The 17,973-nt window shown below is 36.6% G+C and overlaps 1 protein-coding gene and 1 long non-coding RNA gene across 2 annotated transcripts in view; one reads left to right on the top strand and one right to left on the bottom strand.

The window, feature by feature from the left end:
• Positions 1-4,406: 4,406 nt before the first annotated feature.
• Positions 4,407-5,887, bottom strand: LOC119791539. The gene is made up of 3 exons (XR_005281873.1): positions 5,795-5,887; positions 4,769-4,953; positions 4,407-4,419 (listed from the first exon to the last, which is right to left on the bottom strand). It is a non-coding gene; the product is annotated as an uncharacterized LOC119791539 (long non-coding RNA).
• A 7,790-nt stretch (positions 5,888-13,677) lies between these two features.
• Positions 13,678-17,973, top strand: part of LOC119791549 (fibroblast growth factor 12-like) — a 70,401-nt gene continuing 66,105 nt past the window's right edge. Inside the window, exon 1 of the mRNA XM_038297704.1 lies at positions 13,678-13,959. Coding sequence (XP_038153632.1) covers positions 13,932-13,959 — 28 coding nt within the window. The 5' untranslated portion in view covers positions 13,678-13,931. The remainder of the gene's footprint in view (positions 13,960-17,973) is intronic.

Raw genomic sequence — 17,973 nt, 5'->3', positions numbered from 1 at the left:
GAGATCTGATTGTTCCTTATGTTCCAATCAGAGGACTTTCCTCTCAATTTGCAAATTTAATACTGGCTCAGAGAATTTCTAAAAGTAGAATGCACTGATATAAATAATCTGCTTGATTTACTTAAAAAATATAATGAATTTTTTTGCATAATTTTATTATGTAGATCCAACAACACCAGTCTTTTTAGAAATTACTTATTTTTCCTGTTTGCCAAAATAAAATTTTCACATAAAGTTAACTTAATTTAAGCATTGCTGTAGTCATTTTTGTGTGTGTGGGATCTACATAACTTTAAGAGTTCCAAATATGTACTTTTGTTTAAATCCAACTTAATTTTTAAATTTCCATATTACAAATTATAAGTGGGATCTACTTTGTTTTAAAACATTTGTTAGTGTATTTTAAAGTTGCATGTACTCAAATTTTCTAATTAGCAACTGAATATTTCTATTGAAAGTAAACATGCAAATAGTTATTTTTTTCACTATTTACTAGTTTCAGGCAAACAGAATGCACGTAGAATGTGCTCATCAAATATGGAAATGTAGTTATAACATTACACAAAGCTGAAAGTTTGGCCAAGTGATATTAAAAACTAACGAGTATAATAATATATATACACATGAGTGATTTTGTACAATAGAAAATTGTGCTAGTGGTGCTACAGGAAAGCTCATTAAGTGAAACTTGACAGGCTTTATTGTCGTCAGAATTATGGTTACAAAAAGGACTTTTCAATAACTACACAAACATTTACATAATATTTTCTACACAATTCTGTTAATACAGTCCTGTAAAGTAACACACTCGAATACTTTAAGGAACAAGGTGCTTTTTGGGAATTTAGGTTATTCACCGTATCCCTCACAGTTAAAGAAATTCCTACATACACTATTTTCATCTCCGTGTGTAAGGAACTCTGATGCACTGACTGCTAGCCTAGCTTAGCACAAAGACTAGGAGCAAATGGCTCCAGTTAGCATACTGTACTCAATAAGTGAGAAAAAATAACACCAACATTTTCCTATAAATATGTTGGGATTTGTATAGTCACAGTGTGTACAAACAACAAGGTCATATGAGACAGAGGCATCTTCTAACCGTTTACATGCTGGGAACTACAGGTGCTGGTCATAAAATTAGAATATCATGAAAAAGTAGATTGATTTCAGTAATTCCATTTAAAAAGTGAAACTTGTATATTATATTCATACATTACATACAAACTCATATATTTCAGATGTTTATTTTGTTTAATTTTGATGATTACAAATGACAACAAATGAAAATCTCAAATTCATCATATCAGAAAATTAGAATATTACTGAAGACCAATAAAAACAAAGGATTTATAGAAATGTTGGCCAACTGAAAAGTATGAACATGAAAAGTATGAGCATGTACAGCACTCAGTATTTAGTTGGGCCTCCTTTGGCCTGTATTACTGCAGCAATGCGGCGTGGCATGGAGTCGATCAGTCTGTGGCACTGCTCAGGTGTTATGATAGCCCAGGTTGCTCTAATAGTGGCTTTTAGCTCTTCTGAATTGTTGGGTCTGGTGTATTGCATCTTCTTCTTCACAATACCCCATAGATTTTCTATGGGGTTAAGGTCAGGAGAGTTTGCTGGCCAATTAAGAACAGGGATACCATGGTCCTTCAACCAGGTACTGGTAGCTTTGGCACTGTGTGCAGGTGCCAAGTCCTGTTGGAAAATGAAATCTGCATCTCCAAAAAGTTGGTCAGCTGCAGGAAGCATGAAGTGCTCTAAAACTTCCTGGTATGTGGCTGCGTTGACCCTGGACCTCAGAAAACACAATGGACCAACACCAGCAGATGACATGGCACCCCAAACCATCACTGACTGTGGAAACTTTACACTGGACTTCAAGCAACGTGGATGAAGTGCCTCTCTTCTTTTCCTCCAGACTCTGGGACCTTGATTTCCAAAGGAAATGCAAAATTTACTTTCATCAGAGAACATGACTTTGGACCACTCACCAGCAGTCCAGTCCTGTTTCTCTTTAGCCCAGGCAAGACGCTTCTGACGCTGTCTGTGGTTCAAGAGTGGCTTGACACCAGGAATGCGACAGCAGAAACCCATGTCTTTCATACGTCTGTGTGTGGTGGTTCTTGAAGCACTCACTCCAGCTGCAGTCCACTCTTTGTGAATCTCCCCCACATTTTTGAATGGGTTTTGTTTCACAATCCTCTCCAGGGTGCGGTTATCTCTCTTGCTTGTACACTTTTTTCGACCACATATTTTCCTTCCCTTCGCCTCTCTATTAATGTGCTTGGACACTGAGCTCTGTGAACAGCCAGCCTCTTTAGCGATGACCTTTTGTGTCTTGCCCTCCTTGTGCAAGGTGTCGATGGTCGTCTTTTGGACAACTGTCAAGTCAGCAGTCTTCCCCATGATTGTGTAGCCTATAGAACTAGACTGAAAGACCATTTAAAGGCTTTTGCAGGTGGTTTGAGTTAATTAGCTGATTAGAGTGTGGCACCAGGGGCCATCAATTTTGAACCTTTTCACAATATTCTAATTTTCTGATATGATGAATTTGAGATTTTCATTTGTTGTCATTTGTAATCATCAAAATTAAACAAAATAAACATCTGAAATATATGAGTTTGTATGTAATGTATGAATATAATATACAAGTTTCACTTTTTAAATGGAATTACTGAAATCAATCTACTTTTTCATGATATTCTAATTTTATGACCAGCACCTGTATATTGTCAGAAGGCTTTGTTTCCTTCAAATGCTCATTAACAAACTCACAAACATTTTCCCCATAACAAAATGCAAGAGTACAACTAGAAAGTCAATTCGAAGAACCGGAGAAATTTAACTGCAAAACTTTCAGAGTGGATATAACTCAAACCCTCTGACATCAACAATGCTTATATCGTTTTCAGGCCAGTAAGCTAATCTTTAGATCGTGGACTTTGGAGGACATGTTTTTGGTAACATCCTCCAGCTCCAGAAAGATCTTCTGAAATACTTCAAATGTGTATTTCAGTTTCTTCGGATGACTAAGTTCCAAGGCATAAATAAGGCCCATAAGGTAGGTGCAAGCATGTGCTACACTGGAAATACCAAAAAGGACCTCTGCTCCCTCGATGGCAATTCCAGCTTGCTTCTCCAGACCTCCATCTTTGGCTTTGCTGACAACAAAAATGTTGAGGACAAATGTAGTGATGGCTTCTTGTATGGCTGCAGAATCGTCGTCACCACAAACCTGTGAAATATATCAAAGAGAATTTAATCTACTATATATTTGCTATGAACAGAAATCTGGGTGGCATTACGTGGTTTCTTTGCTAGTTTTGATCCATATACTTGTGTACAATTTGTGCCCAAACAGCACTGGTAGGATGTGCTGTGTGTTGTTTATATTTGGGTGTGAATACGTGGGTTGCTGTAGTAGTTTTAGCTGTGCTGGGATTTAACCCAATTTTTGTGTAGATCATAGGTCATAGTCAACCAATAGTCATGTTCATGAGTATGTATGCATATATATAAGTGTGCTGTAAAACTTTATATATAAATCAAGAAATCCATTTGAAAATCTTTCAGTATCAATACAAATACAGAAATATAATTTCTTTACCCGTTAGTCCTCTGATCACAGTTTCTCTTCTGGACTCGATGCTGTTGTCCTACAAAAATATAAAATATGAGATCATCTAAAAAGGTTTGTTCATCCGTTCATCTTCAGAACACAAATTAAGATTTTTTTTTAATGAAATCTGAAAGCTGTCTCGCTCCTTTACATACAGCAACGTCATGACCACTTTCAAGGCCCAAAAAGAAATTAAAGACATAGTTAATGTGACTACAGTGGCTCAACCTTAATGTGATGAATTTGTGCAAAAAAAACGCATAAAAACAACGACTATTTTTAACAACTTCTGTGTCAGTCTCCTACGCTGTTTATGTAGTAAACAGAGTTAAGCCTAAACGCCGGCTCACTACTGGCCGACACTTAAGCAAAATGATGCATGCATATGGAGCTGACGCAGGAGGTAGCCAACCAGAGGTCAATACTGAGCTGGCATTTTGAAGTAGAACATGGAAAGGCAAAGCTGTGTTTATTAAGTTAACATAATGTGAAGCTGATATGTAAAAGATTATTCCTTTTTGTGGGTGTTTTGTGTGTACAAAGTATTATTGTTGCTTCATGGCATTAACGTTGAGACGCTGGAGTCACATGGACTATTTTAACAATGACTTTCACACCTTTCTAGACCTTGAAAGTTACAATGGTGTTGCAGTCAAAAGGGGGGTCAGAAAGCTCTTACATATCATCAAATATGTTAATTTGTGTTCCGAAGATTAACTTAAGGATCTTAATAGTCTTACGGTTTTGGAACCACATGAGGGTAAGAAATTAAGGACAAATTCCTCCTCGATCTGAGAAAGACAAAAGGAGAGATGCAGAAAGATTTCACAAAATTAATTCAGAAAATACATATTTTAGAAAAGAATTAGAAACACAGGGAAAGAGAAACAATACCAAGTAGAAATGTTACCAAGTATAATTGTATTCTAATAACTCTAGAAATACAATTAGAACGACATTTAAGTGGTCTGATGTTTGGAAAGGGATGCTGCACCCTATAAGAGTTAATTTAAGTGCATGGTTTGAGTTTAGTGAAGTTAGGAGTTTAGTTTCAACAAATTCCACACTACTACAACCTTGCCAGACAAAGTACTTGGTATTACAAAGGTAATTAGACAAGTATTCAAATGTTCTAAATACCTGGGAAAACTCAAACAGGGCAGGCCATCGAGCATATAAGTCAACCACAGGTGGTTTCTGGATCACATCTTTACGACGCAGTGAGAAGGTGTTTGCCATCTTCTCATGAATTACTCTGTTGTTGTCTCTCTTCTTGTACTCATAGAGAAGTTCCCTCTCCTTTTCAAGGGATTCATCCGTTTCACCTTGAGGATGAGGTGGGAGATAGTTTACCTCAGATTTCTTTGCTTTTTTTAAGTTTTTTGCTGCAGTTTTATCTGCAGCTGACTTTCTCTGTCAATTTTGACATAAATAGTGACCACATACAAAAGCTGGAGTCTTAAATCTTTCTAATATGATAGCTCAGTTTTTAAATTAAGTAAAATGTTCTAGGCAGTTAATAATTGTAAACAATAAGCTGGGGCTGTCAGCGATCTTTCTACTTAAGGGGGATAAATATAAAAATCTTACTCTATAACAAAAGGTCGACCTCGGCCCTTTCCATAATGTTGTCAGATACTTAGAATAATAATATGAGCATATCAGTGACATTTAAATTACTCAATTGCCCATAACGTAGACCATGTAAGACTGGGCCTAACGTTAATAGTTTCACGTCTGAAGACTGAAAAGGTCTAAGCTGAACCGATTTGAAATATTGTTGTTCCCATCAATCACTTAAAAACAAAGAAATATATGTATTAATTTTAAAGGATAAAATACAGCTAAACAATGTTATAGTCCTGCTCTAAAAATCCACATGCTTACGCTACATGCCTTATTTTATTGCTGAATTCTAGCGTTAACTTTAAATGACAAAATAACAAACTATTGTATCCCCACTCGCAAAGTTTCAAATAATGCTAGGCTACTCGTAAGCAACATAACGTTAGCGATGCCCGCGCTAACACTAAAAAATCCACATACCGTTACAACAAACACAATCTTCAAATTACATTAAAAGCCTCATTTTTCTACAGCAATTTAAAAACTATGAAGAATGTACAAACTGAAGTACATTAAATATTTAACTAACTTCATTCTTACCTTAGGTTCAGTCCACATGTGCCTCTTCATTTGAAATGTAAGGGGTTTCCAGACCAACAAAACAGGAAGGGTATTCCGGGAAGGGGACATTTTTTGTACTGAGTAAATGAAACAAGGTATTGTTTGTTGTGTCTATGTACGTAAAAAGATTGGCTGGGATTACTTAGATTAATTTTGTAAGGGAAAAAAATGCACAATGTCTTTTGTTTTGAACAAACGCAGGTGAATTCAAAACTAAATATATTATGTAAAGATACAAACGTAACATTTTATTGTTAATATCACACATTTTGATTACATAACAATTACGTTCACTCAGATTTATTTTTCTCAGTGTGGGAGGCAGATCTTTAGTTAACAGGCTCCTCTCCAGTGGAACCTGCCGTGAGGCAGACACCCTGTCTACTTTTAAGGCAAGGCTTAAAATTTCCTTTTTGATAAAGCTTATAGTTAGAGTGGCTAAGGTTATCCTGAGCTATCTAATAGTTTTGCTGCTATAGGCTTAGACTGCTGGAGGACATAGGGACCACTTTACTTCATTCTATCTCTTTTCTCCCATTCTATAGTATTGATTAGTTCCGTTGCCTCTGCTTTTTCTTGTCATCTGGTCAACTGTTTCTTTCCTTTACGAACCCAACTATGGAGCTAGTTCTCTTCCACCCTTTTCTAACAGAGCTTCAATGTTCCTTTTATATGTCTGCTTCTTTCTTCTTGAACCCACAGTCGACGGTTCCAGCAGAACCTCCTGGTTTATTCCTGTGAAAAGGGAGTTTTCCTCTCAACTGTTGCTGTATCCATGGTAGGTGTGAGGGGCTTCTGTAGAGTCAACGACAACATGCATGTGAATCTCTACTGTCGGCACATCCTCACCCAGGTGGGGCGAATCCTGCAAGTCAATGACTCAATCAGCTTGTTTTCCTTAGATGGAAAATTTGAACCAATCTCACTGAATGAGCTGAGTGAGTTGTCTCTAGGAAAACCTTGAGATGACATTTGCTGTGGATTGACGCTGTATAAATAAACTGAATTTTCCATTTAAGTTTCCATTTGAGTTTTCCATTTAATAATAAGAAACATAATTCGATCAATATTAGGTTTTTCCATAATAAATATTGTTAGAGTTCCTGTTATCATTCATTGTATGTTTCCCTTAATTTTTCAATCTTAATGTTTTTATCCTGATTTAGTCCTTTTACTTTCCTCCTCCAATGTTTGTTGTCCTTCTGCTTCCCATTTTCTCTAGATTCATTATTTTTCCACCTCGCTCCTCTCAGACTCATTGTTTCCTCCGTGTGTTTTTCAGCTTCCTGTTGTCTCAGCAGCTTTTCTTCCACCTGCTCACCAAAAAGGAAACCATCCATCATCCTAACAAGGGCTAAAAATACAGAACGCTTAAACAAAAACACTGACACAGTGCCGTAAACAGAACCTTTATATTGAACATATCATAAGCACCACATGTTCTGGTTGTAATACCTAGATCCCACAGGGTTACCAGATGTTATGATCTCTCTTTTATTCATTGCTGCTCTGAGAAAATGAAACATGGTCCAAATATATGAAAGATCCTGTTCTAACATGACAGTACTTTAAGTCACTCCAAGGCATCAAAAGATTCTGGCAACACGTCTCAAACACCAAACACTGACCTTTAAAGAACTAATTCTTAAACTGAAACTGTAAACCAGAGGTTAATTATGGTCTAATTTTATACCAACACTAATATTCTAAGCCCAAAACACAGTCAGACATCCTATTGGCTTCCTAAGTTAAAAGAAAACATAAGATTGACCCAAACATTCAGTGGATCCTGTAAACATTGGGCTTTCTGTTGATCGGTATCTATGGTTGAGCTTCTTCTTTGGATCTCGCCTGCCGTTTTATTTAGTTTTGGTTGAGTTTTATTTTAGAGAGGAACGATTTTAGATTTTAAGTCTCTACTGTAATTCTGAATTCTGAGACATACAGACAAAAAAGGCTTCTAACACCCCTGAATGAGCCTGGGTCATATCCAAACATAACATATAACAGACAACCACTTTTATTTCGATCTTTAGGCTCTTTGGTACCTCTATCCTGTTACAAAGCTTGTTTTTGCTCAATAAATTAAAGATCTTAAATATAACTAATTTAATTTGAAAACAGGAAAAAGTGGTGAAAAGAAGTGTTTGCTGAAAACAACAGAATAATAAATAGTGTCATTTCATTCTCTTTAACTTAATCTCGAAATGTATGTAAGCTTATCTTAGTTAACCTCAGGCTTTCATAGCTTACTTTAGCTTAGCTTAATTTAGCTTATTTTAGACTTTGTTAGCTTAATTTAGCTTAGCTTACTGTAGTTTCTTAGTTCTTAGTTAGCATGTGCGCTAGCTCACTACAGACCAGAGTTAATTAATCCTGGTGCCTTAAATGTTCAGTCAGCATCACAGAAATCAGAAATTATTAAGTTTTATCAATGATTCATAATTTTCTTTAGGCTAATAAAATTACCACTGATATTCATTCTGTCAATAATTGTCATTTTAATATTATTATTGTAGCATTTATCATGGGTAACTCTATAATTATCAATGCAGATATTTTTTTACATTCGATTTTTTTTTAAGACAACTTTTTTTGTCATGTTCTACACACAGAGTGTGTAGAACATGACATTATGTTTTGTACAGGTCTCATGGCATCTCTGTTTCTTAAATTGCAGCAGTAATCAAATGTAAACAGTGTGGGAGAAAAAACATAGTGCAAAAACACATTGATATGAAAGCTCAGAGCATTAAATATACATGGTGCAATTTTGCAGTGTTTTGGTTTGGTCTTTATCGGTGTGATGAGTCTGTGACAGAGTTTTTTTCAGCAGTTCAGCTGTCTGATGGAGGTGGGGAAGAAGCTGTTACAGATCCTGCTGGACCTGCATCAGATGCTGCGAAGCCTCTTCCCAGAGGGCAGCAGGGAGAACCTTCCATGGTGGGGGTGTGAGGGGTCATTGATGATGTCACGGGCTCGGGACATGCAAGACTGAAATGAAATGTCTTTAATGGAGGGAAGAGGAACCCCGATGATCATCTCTGCTGTTCTCACCACTCTCCTCACTTTCTTCCAGTCTGAGGCGCTGCAGCCTCCACACCACACAGTGAGACAGCTGGTCAGAACGCTCTCTATGGTGCCTCTGTAGAAGGTGGTGAGGATGGGTGGGAGTCAGGTGGGCTCTCCTCATCCTCTGCAGGAAATACAAGCGCTTCTGTGGCCATTTGACCAGTGAGGTGGTGTTTACTGTCCAGGTGAGGTTGTCTGTGATGTGCTGCTGAGCTGGTGGTGAGCAGTGGGGCGTGGTTTAGGCCGGTCCTTCCTGAAGTTGACGATCTTCTTCATTTTCTCCACATTCAGGATCAGGCTGTTATCTCTGCACCAGCTGCTCCACTTCCTCTCTGTAGTCCTGATCGTTGTTGGCTCTGATGAGGCGCACCACCGTGGTGTCATCTGCAACTAAACTGGAAACGGTTTAATGTTGGGGGGAACTAGAGATGATGTGTTCTTTAACCAGCCTGTTGAAGCACTTAATCATGATAGGAGTCAGTGCAACAGGCAGGTAGTCCTGTTCTCTTTTAAACAGGACTGTTGCTTTTAATAGACTGTTGCTGTGTTGAGGGGATTAGAGAAATGGCTGATATTGAAGCAAAGGTGTAGCAGCTCCAAACATACATATCTTTCAGCATATATCCAACCCATGGGCGTAGGTTTGTATAGGGACCATAGGGACATGTCCCTACCAAAATTTTGGATCGACCTACTTGTCCCTACCAATAATTTGATGTGAACAACATGTTTATAATTTAAAATACAGCGTTATTGCATAAGGAGCTATTTAAAGAGTCAGACAGTAAGCAATATAGGATGATGATAAAAGGTTGTGTTACATTTAATCCTTTACCATTAAAAACACACTTGTATAATAGAAACATTATATGAATATAGGAAACACAGATATAATGATGCAGGGCACCCTCATGGTGAAGCAGCTGCCCTTCAGTGCTGTATTATGGGAGAAATGTGTTTGGAATGTTACCATAAAATTAGGGCTGCAATTAATGATTATTTTGCAAATTGATTAATCTGTCGATTATTTTTTCGATGAATCGATTAATAATCAAACAGCCAAAGAAGAAAAAGATTTTTTACTACATGAAACAAGGTGAAACAGAAACTTTTCCTCTTGAGGAGTTCTGGATGCAGAATATTTAAAGACAAAAACTTTTTTTTAATCTCAAATGCAAAATGTTTACATATTTTTTACAATCTTGGTATAATTCCTGCTCTAAATGGGTCGCTCTGTCGGGTAAAGGCACATTTTAGTGGCCCTATACAACAGTTAATGATTAATCAATTACTAAATTAGTTGACGATTATTTAAATAATCGATTAATATGATAAATTTTTAAGCCCAAGATAAAATACATGAAATGGGCTACACAGAGTAACTACAGCCCATATGTACAATTTGTATAGTGAAGTTAATATTTCAAATGCTCAGTGTCAGTTCCTCTTATAGTTCCAGTGCTCATGTAAATACAATACATTTATTTACCTTCCCTTGAATGTATTATTTTTCATGATACAGACAGAGCATATTATATAAAAAAAAAATAAAAATAAGAGTGGGGTTTACCTGTTTTCCTCTGCACAATTTTATATCTTCAAAAGAAAACAGGATAAATCCACATATAATGGACATATTTAGACTATATTTGGTTAAATAGGCACTGTCTTACAGTAGTTGCTGGTAAGTTTAAATGCAAACATTTTCAAAGTGGAAAAACATTGATAAACAGGATCTAGTGTGTGTAGTGCTTATAAGATTGGTATTAATGTAGCAAGGAATGCTGCTGTTTTCTTTAAACAGAATGTGCTCTGATGCTCACATTAAGCATAAAAAAACAGCATACACATTTTTGCATAGGACCAATGACATCAGACCAATGAAACTGAAAACAAATAGTGTCCCTACCAAAGTTGAAATCAAACCTACGCCCTTGATCCAACCCACTGGATTTTCATTATAATTACCTGCAAGAAAGCTGCTGCTTTTGTGGGGATGGCATCTGCTACCATGCTGTTACACAGATCTTTATTTGGCTTTGATGTTTCTTTAGTGGCAGGATCCATAATTCATGATGAAAATATGAGCAAAGCCAATATTTGTTCCAACATCAGAAGTCTGTTTTTTGGGTATTGAAAGAACGATAGGTACATCTTCATAACCTTCCTTTTCCAAATAACAATAAACTACATCAAGGATGGATTCTAGAACATCGCAGGTAAATGAATTGGGCCAAACATCACAAAATAAACTTTGGGATCGGTTGACTCCTTTTTTTAAAGTTTGATAAAGAATTCCCTACACTATTAAGATAAAATGCTTGGAGCACGATGTAGTATCAACGTTCAGGTTAGAGTGAGTTATAGTTAGGCCTCCTGTCAATTATAAACATTTATTATGAGCATTTTATTTCTTATAATCTGTGATGTTGACTGCTTCTGCAGCAACATTGAAGTAAAGTGGCCTGACTCAGACCATGACCACTTCTTGATTGGTATAATTATGACATTAAGAGAAGTGGTTATGAAATGTATGAAAGATATTTAGCCATTTGGTTGATAACCATACAGAATACACCTTTCTAAGTTCTCCATGAATGTTGCTCACTTGGTGTGAAGTACATTAGTGGCCATTCAAAATGTCCCCACTTTCCTTGATGGGTCCTTCGTTGGACCTTGGCTGGTCCCCTACAATTGATTGTTAAACATCCACCTTTGTACAAAAACATTCATTCTGTCATGATTTGTGGAAATTAAGCTCTACTGAGACGCGCCATTTCCTGGTCAGACCCTGTAATTCAGTGAAAGGGTGGAGTCAGAGTAAAAAAAATATGTTGGGTTCATGAAGGGGGTATTGCTGGGAGTTGCAGGAGAGTGGGCTGCCATTCGGCTTGCGTTTGAATGGGAAGGTCCATTTTGAATGGCTGCAACTGTATGGCGTAAATATGCTGCCTTGATACAGTTGAACCTCCTGAGCCTGGTTTGGCCTTTTAGAAGAAGACGAAGCCAGGATGCATTAGTAAACACAATAGGTAAAGGCCTTATGGCCTTATGTCCTACCCTGGGTTTATAAATTCAGCTTCTGTGAAACAGGAAAAAGCCTTATGAACTTTTTTTTTATGTTTATTTTAGCACTTGTGATTTTTTCATGGAAGCTTGTTACATTTTGAAACAAATATCTGATTATTTTTCCGATTTTCAGGTTATTATTACAAGTTTAATATTGTTTAAACATAGTTTAGCTCAGCTTTCTCTTCCTACTTTTTTAGTGTAACGTTTTTTAAGTCTTCGTTTTAGGTTAAGCTTAGCTTACAGTGTTTTATGCTTATCCTATGTTAGAGATGCATCTTAGTTTGGTTCATTTAAAATTATATCAGAGTTATTCTGGGTTTAACTGAGTTAATCTTAGCATATGTGTTTAGATTTGCATTTGGATGATTTTTTTCAGGGTAATTCTGATCAGGCCTCACTGTCCTGCATGTTTTAGAAGTTTGCCTGCCTACACACACCTGACCTGAATGAAAAAATGATCAACAGGTTTTTTCGGCATTTGATGGCTGAGGGGGAGGCATAATCATTTAAATCAGGTGTGCTTGTGTTGAGAAATATCGAAAACATGAAGGACAGCGATCCCTGAGTTCCAGGGTTAGGAATAATTTATTTTTTCATAGCTTTATAAAGCTTTCTTTTAAAGTGGGTTTGCCTGAGTTTAGATTAGCTTTGTTTACTTTGAAATAGGTTCGTGTGTCCTGGGTTTTCTTCTCTTAAGTTAACTTATCCTTTTCATTTACCACAGCTTAGCTTATACAGTAGCCATCTTCGCTTATCTTTCTACATTTAGTTTTCTTTAGGTTAACTTATCTGAGCTTATAGTTTACCTTTGCATAGATAGCTGTCCTTTGGTCTTAATTCACCTATAGGAATCAATACATTTGGTGTTTCTTGTCTTAGCATTGTAGTAACTGAGCTTAGTTTATTGTAAGTTAGTTATAGGTTTGTTAAAAAAAAAAAATACTACCTCTAATCAATTAATCTTATGTAGGCAACATGTATGAACAGCCATTTTTTCAAAACTAAATAAATAAATATATAATTTAATAAATACGTGAATATTTAGATAAAGGAATATTGATAAATTATTATGCTGATGAAGGTTCTCAGTCATCCTGGTCATAGTCATTCCGTAAAAATTCAAAAAATATCCACTGGACTTGGTTTCCAAGATTTGAAGATTTCGAATCTTGGAAACCAAGTCCAGTGGATATTTTTAGAATTTTTACGGAATAAATTATTACATTCAATTATTAAATTAATAACATATTGAATCAAATTAATATCCTCATGTAATACAACAAAAATGTCCATCTCATGTTATTTAATTTATTTCAATATTTATTTAACTATAAGATTTATATATATATTTTCTATATATTTTAGTTTTTTATATATTTTAGTTTTTTTTATTTCATTATATTTTAATTTTTTTATTTATTTATTTTCTAATTTATATATACTTTTTATTTTATACTTAACTTTTAGTTATTTATTCATCTCTAAATCTTTGTTTATTTTCTTTGGGAAAGTCGGAAGACCAGATCTTTATCAGATGATTTTGATTTTATAAACCTGTCTGCGCATGTGCAGTGCTCTCTGGTTTGGGGCGGACAGGTGCCACGCTGAGCTGTGACCCCCAATTCACCATCCTCACCATCACCTCTGTCATCCTAATAACTCTTCCGGTGGTGACGTCACTCCCGTCTCGGGCTGCAGCAGTACGGCGCGTGCAGGGAGAGAGAGAGAGAGAGAGAGCGGCGCGCGAGACCCGGCCCAGGTGGACGCACGAGCCCGAACGTCCGCAGGAGGGAGGACCGAAACACGGAAAAAGGAAAGACGAAGAAGAAAAAGGAGGAGGATAAACACCGCGCCTTCCTTCCTCCTCTGCCTCCTCCGCAGCGGACACATTCCCAGAGACCGACGCCTGTTGGTGCGAACAGCTGATCCAGGAAGAAAGGAAGAAGAACAGGCCAGAGGACCGCAGCAGGAGATGGAGAAAGAGAAAGAGAAGGCGGCAGGTAGGAGGCTGGTGGATGGATGGATGCAGGGATGGATGGATGGATGGATGGATGGATGCTGGTTAGGAGTGTGCTGCAGTATCCTGCTGCTTCCATCCTGGTTGCAGCTGCTGATGCTGTTAGGTGTGGTTATTATGGGATGGGGTGCAGTGTGTGTTTTCCACCCCAGAAACTGATGCAGCAGAACCTGCAGAGACAGACAGGAACAGGGCGGACCGGATGCAGACAGGTGGGACGGCTGCCTGGAGGACTGAGTGAGGACTGGACTGATGGACAGCATGATGAGACAGCAGAGGCTGAGAGACCCAAGGCCTCCTGGGGATTATCATTGGGTTGAATGTTTCTGTGGAAACCCCAGACGTTCTGCTGTAACGTTTTAACTTTATGAAATAAACCTGTGAGCAAATGGAGATATGGACCAATGGATCTGAATGATGAAGAAATACATTACATAAATTATTTCTTAATGCTGACAAAACAAAGTTCAATCATAAGAAAGTGCCTCAGTAGTTTCCACTCTGGAGAGGAATGTCATTAAGGTGGTATTGGAATTGGAATTGATGATTCCTTCACCTTCAAACCTTTTCCTGATAAACTTGTGAAGAAATAAAATGTTAAACTGGGCTTCTTCTTTGGTGATAAGACATGTTTTTCTTTCAGAGTTAAAAAGCGCATCGTCTCTGCCACGTTTTTATCGCTCTTAGACTACGGTGACTTTTTTTAAAATAAGAATGCTACTTCTTCATGTCCTTAAATGTTGGACTCTGTTTACCATCCCGGTCATTAAAAATCATTGAAAGTCATTAAATAATTTTTCTTTTAATTAAGGCCTGAATTGGCATTAAAATTCATTAAATGTGAATATTTTAGCATCGAAAACACTTTAGTTAGGAAAAACAATGTTTATAAAAACATTTTATTGAACGATATATATATTTGCAAATATGCAAATATATCGCGTTATATTCTATCGTAATATATTTGCAATAGAATGCAATATATTTGTGCGGAACTTCCGGTTGTTCATAAAGCCGTATGTTTGGAAAAGAAGCTCGAGGCAGAGAAAAAGATAGAGAATGGGAAAATGAAAATTTCAACAAAAGTGGCTGAAAAAACTGGAATTCTGGACACAGCGGCAGCCTGTCAATCATAAAGATGACAAAGGATATTGAATTTATATATATTAATGCCATTATATGTATATATATATATATATATATATATATATATATATATATATATATATATATATATATATATATATATATATATATATATATTTAATGCTCTTAGAAATCATTTTAATACTATCAACAAGTAACAATGACTGTCATATATATATATATATATATATATATTATTCCTGTATAAACCCTGTTTTAAGTTGAAAGTGACAGAATTTGAAGCAGCCTCAATTATCTCTAATTGTTTTACTTGATACTTGTTTTACTTGATATACCTGTCATTTAATTTAATTTATCTCTGTTTATTATGTAACTTTGCTGCCTCTTGGCCCAGACTCCCTTAAAGGTTCTTTTTAATCTCAATGGGATTTTTTTCCTGGTTAAATAAAGGTTTAAAAAAATAAAACGAATAACCGTCAAATTCCTTCAAAATGGGAACAACAATCATATTACATAAACACAGGTTACTAAAAAACAATGAGTTGTAAAAAGCTTACCTCCAACTTCCCTAAAGTCGTATTTAAATTCTGTAGCTGTGATTTAACTGTTAGCATTGCGGTTTTCTCTGAATCTTCTCCGGATGGATGGAAGGAAGGAAAAGATGTCTACCTGGTGATTTCCTGCAGAGTTAAGGTAGTTGGAACAGATTCAAAGCCTTTTTTATGGTTTCATTCAGAAATAGAAACAGAAACTGTATTCTTTGTTTTTGTAGTTTTTTTTCCCTGGAAACTTTATTTAGCTTTTAAATATGCTTCAGACTGAATATTTTTTTAAATTTTCCTACGTAATCCCAACATTTCTTTAGTGATGCTTCCCAGAAATTTGCCCTCCTGGTTTACAGTGAGGGGCGGTAAAAGAGGGAAAAGATGGAGGGAGGCGGTAGCAGATGACGGACGGAGCGATCAGACCGACCACCAGGCTGACAGATGGTCAGAGATGGTCCTCCTGAGATGGGAGACGGCAGAGCCATATCATGGCTACAGTCAGAGAGTGCTGTGATGTTTTTGGCATTTTGGAGCTCCACAGAAATTCTACCTCTAGGTTTTTTTTCTATGTTTTTTTTTTATTTATTTTTTTTACTGCCATTATTCTAACAACTGGAGGAATCTGTGGCCAACCTTCAGGGACCCACCTCCTTCAGGACCATGGACAGTTCTTTTTTTTTTTATTACTCAGAGGCAGAATCAGACCTCAGCTCCTTTACCTAAGGTCTTTGTTGTTTTATTAGTTTTAAATGAGATTATACAGCTGTTTCATAGCAAAACAGATGCTGCTGGGGCCAACCAGTCAGTCTATATATATATATATATATATATATATATATATATATATATATATATATATATATATATATATATATATAATAGATATAAATATTCTCAAACATCTCATAAAATATTCTAATAAATAAAAAAGTTGCCTATTGAGTTAGCTGATTCTCAAATTTTTGATAAAACAGAGTTAAACCTGAGTGATATCAATCAAATCTGTAAGGACCAAAAATAAGCCGACCTAAAGAAAGTAGGTCTATTTTTGTTTTTGTGGGTCAGTTTAATCTCAGCTTCAGTTATGTCTGGGCTGTAATTAGTAAATAAATCACTGAAATGTTCTCCTTCGAGAGGAAAGGAGACATCAAAGTTCTAAAAAAAAATTAAATATTCTGCTGATCTTCGGCTTAAAACAAGCTGCTAACGTTACTAAACCGGAGCAGCACAGCAGATCTCCTTTTGTCGCTGATGAAACTGTTTTAGCAGCAGGAGAACTCGGCTATTTTCTGCTTTTACCCATAAATAGATGGTTATTTATCTTCTGGGATGGATCTTCAGCCACAAGGAGGATATTTTTACCCTGTTAGATAATTTTAGATGTTTGATGGAAGAAACGACCTCAGATGAGGTTCAGGCTGAATTTATTGTCGGTGTAACTGATTGAACCCGACTCTATCAGCTTCGTCTGTCCAGACTGCAGGATGGGGGGAGAATCTGTGGTGGAGTCAGTGAGAGCAGATTTAAAGCTGCCATGAGTCAGCTGGATGCTGGTTGGACGTTTTATTTACAGCTTTTTAGCCTCCATGACTCAAAGTTTTAGGGATTGTTTCGGCCCGCTGACAGGAGCCTTTGCAGAAAAAGGTTAAAAGGACCTTTTATTGGAAGGGGGCGTGGCCTACAGAGGAGTGGGGCCCTCCTTAGGGATGGTCGGTGTGTTTGTTTACAGCGGATCAGTGTGTGGCATCGATTTGCTGATCAGTTTCACGGGATTCCAGAGGATTCAACAGAAACCTGAGAGCCACAAACAAAGCTGAGGCTTTCTGTCCACGTCTGTGTTTCCGCTGATGAGCTGACAGCCGCCCAAACACAGCTGAGGGATCAGTAAACACAGCCGCTCATCCTGGGGAAGAGGAAGGAAAACAATTCCTGGCTTCTTAAACATATTTAACAACAAAAACGTGTAAATTTCATCGTTAATCAAACCAAAGATGAACTTTGATCATGATCGTAACCTGACACAGACAAAAAAAAACAATCTATGAAATCTATGAAATTACCTAAAAAGCAACTTTTTTTAGGTTTGAAAACCAGAAAACCCATCAAATAACAAAAAGGAGATAATTTAACCTCTTATATCCACGTCATTTTGGGAAATTCTTGCCTATTTTTCATACCCAAATGGAAAAGCAAATAACTTGGGAACTGTAAGATCAAATTACATGTGATACATTATTCAAAAGCTAACACCTTGTAGTTTCTGAATATATACATGAAATTTGGGTGAGTAAAACACCCAAGCTGCATCAGTTCAAACATGACTCAAAGTAGATTTTTTTCTTGAA

This window comes from Cyprinodon tularosa, unplaced genomic scaffold (genome assembly GCF_016077235.1).
Source record: "Cyprinodon tularosa strain WSP-4 unplaced genomic scaffold, ASM1607723v1 ctg394, whole genome shotgun sequence".
Taxonomy (NCBI): Eukaryota; Metazoa; Chordata; class Actinopteri; order Cyprinodontiformes; family Cyprinodontidae; genus Cyprinodon; species Cyprinodon tularosa.
Note: the sequence above shows the minus strand (reverse complement) of the source record. Positions and strands in the feature narration are given on the sequence as shown.